This window comes from Corylus avellana, chromosome ca10 (assembly GCF_901000735.1).
Source record: "Corylus avellana chromosome ca10, CavTom2PMs-1.0".
Lineage (NCBI taxonomy): Eukaryota > Viridiplantae > Streptophyta > Magnoliopsida > Fagales > Betulaceae > Corylus > Corylus avellana.
In genome coordinates this window covers 2,787,869-2,798,070 of record NC_081550.1, presented here as the reverse complement: position 1 = coordinate 2,798,070, position 10,202 = coordinate 2,787,869, and the positions used below count along the sequence as shown (strand labels likewise).

The following is a 10,202-nucleotide window of genomic DNA, read 5'->3' as shown; positions in this document are numbered from 1 at the left end:
TGATGAAAATGACCAAAATACAATTAGATGTGATTCAAGGTCAACAAATCATTGTAATAGTAATTGTTAAAAAAAAAAAAAAATTAAATAATAATAATAATAATAGCTTGTAGTTGATTTTAACGGTCACATCAGAATTATGAGATAGTTATAAAATAAAAATGTGGTATCTAGTATTTCTCATATCAATATCTTTATCTTGAACTAACACTTGGGTGTACATTAACTAATGATATGTATTTTCCATCCAATTTAACTTTGATTTGGATGGAATGGACACACTGAAATTAAGAATTTATCCAAATTAAATCACATTCATAAATCACTTCTTTTTCTTTTTTTTAATGAATCATAAATCACATTCATAAAAGTATAAAGGGAATAAAAGGAAAAAGATCCTAAATTGACTAAATAAAATCCAAATACAGCATGCCAACCATTCTCATACATTCATACATATCTGCTATGAATTTGTCCCATAATTAACTAAGGCTACTTGAATCTCCTAATTAAGGAATATATTTAAATAAGTGAACATGATTACTCTCTCCATGGTAATATACGAATTTATATATATATATATATATATATATATATATATTGACATAGATTCATTTCAAAAATATTATTAGTTGAATATTATTTTTTTTAAAAAAAAAAAAGTGAGAGAAATAAATGATAGTTTTTTTTATATATATAAAATAATATCCACATAGGATCAGGAGCTAGAACACCAAAAGAACACTTATAGAGCACCTAACATTTTCCGATTTGTAAAATTGTAAACATAATTAATCTATATATATGAATTAAGGATTGGTTATGAATGTAAATTGTAGCTATACATTAATTAATGAATGTGGTAGGCCACTATAAATAGGGTTACCTACGAAGACCTCTACATTGCAAATCTACTCTCATCAGTTTTCCTTTTCATCTTTTTCATGGCTTCAGTCTTTAGACAAGAAAGAAAACTTTTATGGCTGCCATATTGCTACTTCTAGGGCTTTTGATAACCAGCCTAGGAAAATCAGGTATACATGCTTGAGGTTTGTTAAAGTATTTGATTAAACTATAAAATTTATCATTTTTTATCGATTTAAGTTTTTAGAACAACTGATGATTTAACATGATATCAAAGCTTTTTTTTTTTAGTTTGCATAAGCATGCATGTATGTATGTATATATATTCTTACTACAGACATGCTTACTAAAGTACTGGTTTTCAGAATCATATGGCTTGACGTACTAAGTTGATGTTCAAAAACAATACTATAGATTGGTTGAAGTGATCTGAACATCTGATCATGTGTTCTACTCTTTGTAATGAAGTTTTGTGATTGAGGTTGTTTGTTATCTGGGTTTGCTTTGATGCAGCTACACAATCGGTGGGCATATGCTATGGACAAATTGCCAAAGATTTGCCACCTCCTGCTGAAGTTATAGATCTGTGTAAAGCAAATGATATCGAGAGGGTGAGAATTTTTAATCAAAATCCAGAAACCCACCATCCAACATAGAACTCATTATTGGTGTTGATAATGGTGACATTGAAAACTTTGCCAACAATCCCGCCACTGCAAATGATTGGGTCTAGACAAACATAAAGGCCTACTTGCCTGATGTCAGATTTCGATACATAGTTTATCGGAAATGAAATAAAGCCTAATGATACAATAGCCCCATATGTTCTACCAGCCACGCTGGACATTCGTGCTTCTCTTGCATCAGAAGAAATTAAGGTTTTAACGGTAATGTTAATTAAATCACCGATTATCTTAAAAATTTAAAATCATTTACTTGATATTCTAACACTTTCCCTCATGTGAAATATTTAATTGAAATGAGAATGAATTGTGGAGTCAGATTCGAAGTAATGGCCACGTTTACTTTATATTCTAATAGGCAATAGACATGACTTTGTTGGAAAGTTCATACCCTCCATCAACAGGCTCATTTAGTGACGTTGCTACTTCATACATGAATCAGATTGTTGCCTTCTTGGCCACAACTGGAGCACCACTTCTTGCTAATGTGTACTCATATTATAGTTACATGCATAACACACAAACCATCGACCGTAACTATGCCTTATTCACTTCACCAGGGGTTGTGGTACGAGATGGCAACTTAGAATACCAAAATCTCTTTGTTGCAACCATGGATGCCCTCTACTCCGCTCTCAAGAAGGTCAGCGGAGCGAACATGGGTGTCGTTATATCGGAGAGCGGTTCGTCATTCCCAGGCGGTATAGCAGCAGCGGTTGAGAATGCAGGGACTTACTATAGCAATTTGATTCGATACTTCAAGAATGGGACTCCCAAGAGGCTTGGATATTTAGAAACTTATTTGTTTGCCATGTTTAATGAAAACCAAAAGGGCCCTGCAGAATCTGAGATAAATTTTGGTCTCTTCTTCCCTAACAAGCAACCCAAGTACCAACTGACTAGTTTTACTTCGCAAAGCAATTTGGTTTGTATGTATAAATTAAGCTACCCTAAATTTTGATTAATAATAACTTAGCTTATGAGCTTATAATTGTCCCCACTCTCTTTACCTTCAGTTCCTTCCTTCATGATGACTTCTGGTTCGTTTGGGTTTGTGATTTTTTTTATTCTAATGAACTGAATTCAAAATTGCAAATATTGAGGAGAAAAAATAGTTGAGATTATGTTTGAGTTGTTTGAATAATATGAAATTTTGAATAAAGTTGAAATTTTTTGAATTGAGTTAAGTGTTAGTAGTGTCAAATCAACTAAAAAAGGGAAAAGTTTAGAAGAATTTGGAAGAGTTGTCTTCCCAAACAAGCCTCATTATCCTTGAGTATCGACATACACAGCTTTTCAAGTTAAATTCTGAGTTATTTGTGATTTTTGCATGACTGTTCTTTTTTACAAATTTTTGTGGTGAAAAATGAATTCATGAATTTTAATTTGTCATACTAATGTTGCTCTAAGTATTACTTGACTAACGTTAAATTTAATTGAAATTTAAACTTTTTCTTAATAAATGAGTCCCATCAATTGAAATATTTAATTAAAATGAGAAGTAAATTAACAAGACATAGTTTAAATTCAAGATATATGTTCTGATACTGTATTAAATTAACAGTTATTTCAAAAACTTACGTGGATAGAAAATTAATGACATTCTACTTGTATAAGAGAATCCTTGTAGACTTGTAGTATTGGGAGAAGCTGCAAGTACATGTCAATTTAACCTAATATTGCTGAAATATACATATATTATATTTCATGCTCAAGTGCTTGAAAGCTTCCATTAATTTGCTCCTCTGGGACTTTCTTTTTATTTTCTCTTGAGCTCTTGAATCTCTGAATTTTTTATCTCATAATTATACCACATTTAATTTACAATATTGAATTTAAACCAATAATTATAGTAATAGTGCAAATGTAGCAACACTTTTCCTGAATCGTTGTAATTGGAACTGTCCAAAATTAGGCCTAAATAATTGAAATGGAAAATCTGACCTATCATTTGTAGACATCTTAATTAAGCATCCTTCAATTTAAGGTCAACACAGTAAATACAAATGGAGTCAGACTCTTAGGCACACAACTTGGTTAAACAGGCTTCTTTCATTAATATACATGATCTATATCCATCTCCACTCCTTCCCTCCCATATATACAAGATAGTAGCAAAAATCCCATGCAATGTATATTGTTTCCTTTATCTTTTGATATTTGCTTGGAAGAAAATGAAAAAAGTTGATGTAAAAGGGGATGGGCTCATATGATTGATGGGCACCCCATCAAAAATTATTGTTTTATTCAAATAAGGGTTAAAATCCAAAAATGATCTAAGTGGTTTTCATGCTAATCAAAACACTCTTTTAGGTTTTAAAAAGTGATATTATTGATCCTTGAACTTTCTGAATTTATAAGATTAGTCCTTTGGTCCACTAGCCATTATTAAAAACTAAATGGTTTGATTGAGTCTAATTTCTGTGATTTAGAATTCAAATGATGAAAATTCAAAAACTCACTCTTATTATTTGAATCAATCAGGAAAATTGAAATGGGAAAAGTGGCATCTGAACCATTTTCAGATGATGGCCCCCATTGGGGAAGTGGATTCAGAATGAACTGTACGAGGGCTATGATAAAATTCCTTTAGCAAAAAAAGGAAAAAAGTGGGTCTAAAATAATTCATGGTATGGTCTGCTGCCGTATATATATCCATATTTGGTCAAGAGCCTATGCTACAAAGTAATCTACTATTCTTTTTGGTCTTTGACTGCTGGCTTCTCTTTTGTGTTTGATTGGAATAACCCTTTCACATTGGCCTATCTAACTCAACAAATTGTCCATTCCAAAGGCCCAGACCCATCCAAAGCATGGTCTCCAGCTTTTCAATTTTGACACTTTCTTTCTCAAGATGAAACAAAGTACTATGAGCTAAGGTTGCATCATATGCATGTCTGTCGAAAACATCAAACACACATATATGTATATATATATTCTGATTCCCCCCATTGGATGCTACAAGATGTGGGCAATTGCCAGCAAATATTTGTACCAAAATTTACAGTGGAGATCTTTTTTTCCATCAGAGAAAGATGCCCCTACTGCTACTGCCCTACATCATTGCTTTTGTCTTCAATAGCTTAGCTATAGGTCATCTAGCATTGCCACCAGTCCATCTTTCAGCTCATATCCTGTATAAATCTTACAGTTCATGGCTCATGGCCACACTTCTCACAGTGCAGGGGCCACCAGACAGAGGAAGTGAGAGAGAGAGAGAGAGAGAGAAAATAGTAGGGGGTGCTGTGCTTGGAAGGCAGAGTAAAAAGGTAAGGTCAGATTATCTTATCTAGTAATATATTGCTGATGGTGATGGGATTTTACAGTTTAATTCATTTTAGAAATATTAGTGTTTCTCTTGTCTGTCTTGTGGGCATCCCATGAAAAAACAGAACAAGAATTTATATAAAATTGCTTACACATGGTTCTCTCATGAGAATTCTATCAAGTGGAACTTTCTGTTTTTCTTGTCTGTTTTATTTATTTCTTTTTAAAATCTTAAATGCATTTCATGTGATTATGAGTTTCCCAAATGAAGATCCCTAGGTTGACATGCATGGGAGACGTGTCCAATTGGATAGTCCCCAGCTTGACACGTGGGAGACACCTCAGCCAGGTCACTAAATGGGCCAGGCTCTTTTTATTTTTACTAAATCTGTTCAACCAGAACTAAAATGCCCAAATGGACCCAATCAAGAGGTCTAGAAAACAAAAATTTTGGATTCCTGACATAATAAAATGAAACCATTCACATTGTTTGATGATCACCTTGCCTTCACATCCAAAAATGTACTTTTAGACCTTTTATTTTTCCAGGGTTTTTCTTATTAGTACATTGAAAAAACCTTCTGATTCAAAATTTTCCTTTTCTCTTCAGAAATTAGTTAAAGTCATGGAAGATGGCAGCTCAAACAGTTCCTCAGGTACTATATTCTTCTTGCTGCCAATGATGTACAGATACCAATAAAATCATTAGCTATTATAGGCTTATATATAGCTAGCAACTTCTACTAAAATGAGCTTTTGATGTCTTAGTAAGGCCATATTTAAAAATATTAAACACAATGTTTCATACTTATTACAAATACCATGATACATTTGGAATGTCAACCTTTACACAGCATTATACTTTCCATTTTTCAAACAAGTTTAGCCATGGTTTTATTGGAAAAGCATGTAAAATGGAGTAAAATAAACTGTGAAACCCAGGAAAACTTCATTTGTGACATTGTTAACATTCAATTTGAAAAACTATATCAACATTTTAGCTGCAAAAGGATTGGAGTTGGAAGCCCTGCAGAAGAAGCATGAGGAAAAAGGTTCAAAGATTCAAGAGCTCAAGAGACAAATTGAAGCAACTAAGCATCTTCTGGAAAATAAGAAGGAAGTCCCAGAGGAGCAAATGGAAGCTTTCAAGAACTTGAGCAAGAAATATAACAGCATGAGAGATGAATATTATGCGTTGTTGGCTGAGAAGTCAAGTAAGAAAGATAAGTAAACAAATTAACCCATCTACTCTCAAACTTGCTTCTCTAGACTTGTTAAGTATCTTGCTAGCTGAAATATGCATAAGAAATCGTCATCTTGCTTTGTTGTAATAACTAGTAGTAGTGGATATGTATATTTCAGTAATATTAGGTTTAATTCATGACATGTACTTGCAGCTTCTGCCAATACTACAAGGATTCTCTTATACAAGCATATAAGAAAGTCATTATTTTTATATCCGCATAAGTTTTTGAAATGACTGTTAATTTAACATAATATCATAACAAATATTATGATTAATTTAAATCATGTCTTGATAATTTATCTCTTATTTCAATTAAATATTTCAAGTGCTGGGACACGCTTATTAAGAAAAAGTTTAAATTTCAATTAAATTTAACATTAATCAAGTAATACTTGGAGTCTTGGAGCAACATTAGTATGAAAAATTAGAATTCATGAATTCATTCTTCACCATAAAAATTTGTAAAAAAGTACAATCATGCAAAAATCACAAATAACTCAGAAATAGAAAATGTAACTTGGAAAGCACTGCATGTCGACAGCAAAGGATAATGAAGTCATGATGAAGGTGAAGAGAGTGGGGAGAATTATAAGCTCATAAGCAACGTTATTATTAATCTCATATCAAAATTTAGGGTAGCTTAATTTATAAATGCAAACCAAATTGCTCTGCTAAGCAAAACTGGTCAACTGGTACTTGGGTTGCTTGTTAGGGAAGAAGAGACTGAAATTTCTCTTAGTTTCTTCGGGGCCCTTTTGGTTTTCATCAAACATGGCAAACAAATAAGTTTCTAAATATATATACAGGCCTCTTGGGAGTGCCATTCTTGGAGTATCTAATCAAATTGCTATAGTAAGTCTCCGCATTCTCAATTGTTGCTGCTATACCGCCTACAGACGGCCAACCGCTCTCCGATACAACGACACCCACATTGGCTCCGCCAACCTTCTGGAGAGCAGAGTAGAGGGCATCCATGCTTGCAGCAAAGAGACTTTGGCATTCAAAGTTGCCATCTCGTACCACAACCCCTGGTGAAGTGAATAAGGCACAGTTAAGGTCGATGGTTTGTGTGTTACTTATGTAGCTAAAATATGGGTACACATTGGCAAGAAGTGGTGCTCCAGTTGTGGCTAGGAAGGCAACGATTGGATTCATGTATGAAGTAGCAACGTCACTAAATGAGCCTGTTGATTGAGGGTATGAACTTCCCAACAAAGACATGTCTATTACCTGTCTACCCAGTTGTGGCTAGGAAGGCAACGATTGGATTCATGTATGAAGTAGCAACGTCCCTAAATGAGCCTGTTGATGGAGGGTATGAACTTCCCAACAAAGACATGTCTATTACCTGTTAGAATATAAAGTAAACAATTCACCTCAATTTCAAAAAAATATTTCAAGTGAGGGGAGTGTTATAATATTGTTCAAGGAAATAATCTTCAAATTTTAGGATAAGTGATGATTTAACATTACCGTTGAAACCTTAATTTCTTCGGATGCAAGAGAAGCGTGAATGTTCTTCTTGGCTAATGGAACAGCCATTGGATCATTAGGCTTTATTTCATTCCTGACAGCAATGTATCGAAATCTGACATCAGGCAAGTAGGCCTTTATGTTTGTCTGGACCCACTCATTTGTAGCGACAGCGTTGTTGGCAAGGTTTTCAATGTCATCATTATAAACGCCGATAATAAGTTCTATGTTCGATCCTCTGAGGGCCTCAAGGGTTTCTGAATTTGGATTAAAAATTCTCATCCTCTCGATACCATTTGCTTTATACATATCTATAACTTCAGCGGGAGGTGGCAAATCATTGGCAATCTATCCATAACATACGCCCACCGATTGTGCAACTGCATCAAAGCATACCCAGATAACAAACAACCTCAAATGCAAAACTTCATCACAAAGAGTAGAACACATGATCTATATGAGATGTTCAGATCACTTCAACCATGCTACAGTAATGTTTTTGAACATCAACTTAGTACTTCAAACCTTATGAAAACTAGTACAATAGTAAGCATGTCTGTCGTATGATTATATATACTGCTTAAACAGATAGGAAACGATAAATTTTATAATTGAATCAAATACTTTAACAAACCTCAACCATACCTGATTTCCTGGGCTGGATATCAACAGCCCTAGAAGTAGCAATATGGCAGCCATAAAAGGTTTCTTTCTTGTCTCAAAGATTGAAGCCATGAAAAAGAGGAAAAGGAAAACTGATGAGTGTAGATTTGTAATCCTATATATAGAGGCCCTGCACAATCAAGGTTCACCTCATGCCCGACCATTCATGTATAATTACTAATTGACATTCATAACCAATAATTGCGCCTAATTCATATTTATTTTGTGATATTTCTTTGATCTAAATTGAGCATATATCCGTGTATATATATATCAATTATATTTACAATTTAATAATAATTAGATTATATTTATTATTCAACTATTTGAAATAAATCTATGTCAATATCTTATATAAATTCTTATATTACTAGGGAGAGAGTAATTATGTTGACTTATTTAAGTATAAATCTAAAATTCCTTAATTAGGAGATTCAGGCAGCCTTAGTTAATTATGAGACAAATTCATAGTATATAAGTATGAGAATGGTTGGCATGCTGCATTTGGATTTTATTTAGTCAATTTAGGATCTTTTTCATTTTATGAACGTGATTTGGATAAACTACATTTTATTCCCTTTATCCTTTTATGAATGTGATTTATCCAACATGCTTCAAATCCTTGTAACTTGGACCCCAATTCTTAATTTCAGTTTGTCCATTCCTTCTAAATCAGAGTTAACTTGGATGGAAAACACATATTATAAGTAGGGGGTGGCAATGCAAGTCATGTTCATATATCGAGTTGAGGTCGTATCGAGGCATATGTATAAAACTATATAGGTTAATCATAATCCGACTAATTTAATTAAACAGGTAAAACCCATCAATCATAACCCTCTAATTTTGTATTGTGTTCGTGTCGAGTTCATGGGTTATGTCAAAAACTACCAACCATTATGCCGCGTGTTGGGTTCGGGTCATGTCAAATTTTGGATATAAGATTAGTCAACCCTAACCCGACCCATTTAATTAAACAGGTCAGACTAATTAACCATAATCCTTTAATTTCGTGTTGGGTTGATAAATCATCTCAAAAAAATTGCCAGCCCTACTTATAAGTTAATGCACACCCAAGTGTTAATTCATGATAAAGATATTGATATGAAAAATGCAAGATGCCACATTTTTATCTCACACTATCTCATAATGTTGATGTGTCAGTTACAATCAACTCCTAGATATTTAAATTTAATTATTGGTAACTCGTGATATATATTGAAATGGGAAAATCTTAAACATTTAATTAATAGCAACGGATAATATTTAATTGAAAACTCCACCATAAAATTACCCTAAAAAATTTAGAGGATGCTAATCTAGAATGGTTAAATTAACTAAACTATTTCTTTTCACCACCGTTTTAAGTTTTTCAAACAAAAAACATAACAATTAACAAACAAAAGCCATCCATTGTGTATTTACAAATCAAATTATACGGCTCAGCACAACTGATTTACTAGGTTTTCAGGTTGAAACCATTAATCCCTTATGCCTATTGAACTGCTACTCTTTTTTTTCTTTTTTCCTTTTTTCTTTTTAAGAAATAATCTGAGTGAAAAAAAAGGGAAGATGAGGCCCATAGATTCAAGTATCAAACCTCAAAAGAAGAATATGCTACACATATTTCCACGTCAAGGAGCGTGGGAGTAGGACTGTGTATGTAGCGTTACTCAACCTCTAAAGGCTATTAAATTAGCATTTGGTTGATGATCAAACCCAAGTATTGATTATGATTTGTAGGGTGAAATGACCTAAAGACTGAGAAAATTATATGATAAGGACAATCTACTTGCCTTTAAGTAGATTATAGATGTCAATGTACCCTCGAAATTGGAGAAAATTTTTCTAATTCAGTTCATTAAGTTGGCATATATGTGTTAGAGAATATGCGATTGTCACATTCACTTTTAAAAATACATGCATGTGAGAAATCCTAATAAAATTACATGTGAGAATTATTTACTATACGGACAAATATCAGTTTAATAGGATGAGTGATCCTC

General features: G+C 33.1%; 2 protein-coding genes and 1 pseudogene across 3 annotated transcripts; 2 read left to right on the top strand and 1 right to left on the bottom strand.

The window, feature by feature from the left end:
* Positions 1-979: 979 nt before the first annotated feature.
* On the top strand, positions 980-2,578 carry LOC132163853 (glucan endo-1,3-beta-glucosidase-like). The gene is made up of 5 exons (XM_059574232.1): positions 980-1,034; positions 1,378-1,475; positions 1,644-1,751; positions 1,906-2,472; positions 2,564-2,578. Exons 1-5 carry the CDS (start codon positions 980-982, stop codon positions 2,576-2,578), a joined length of 843 nt encoding a protein of 280 aa, XP_059430215.1.
* A 1,996-nt stretch (positions 2,579-4,574) lies between these two features.
* Positions 4,575-6,149, top strand: LOC132163244 (uncharacterized). Of its 2 annotated transcripts, none has more exons than XM_059573451.1 (3): positions 4,575-4,816; positions 5,425-5,470; positions 5,816-6,149. In XM_059573451.1, the coding sequence occupies exons 1-3, from the start codon at positions 4,583-4,585 to the stop codon at positions 6,043-6,045; spliced, it is 510 nt and encodes a 169-aa protein (XP_059429434.1). In that variant the 5' UTR covers positions 4,575-4,582; the 3' UTR covers positions 6,046-6,149. The 2 variants fall into 2 exon arrangements, with proteins under 2 accessions (XP_059429434.1, XP_059429435.1); XM_059573452.1 differs by having other exon boundaries at positions 4,575-4,821.
* A 582-nt stretch (positions 6,150-6,731) lies between these two features.
* LOC132163852 (glucan endo-1,3-beta-glucosidase-like) lies at positions 6,732-8,232 on the bottom strand (annotated as a pseudogene).
* Positions 8,233-10,202: the final 1,970 nt, after the last annotated feature.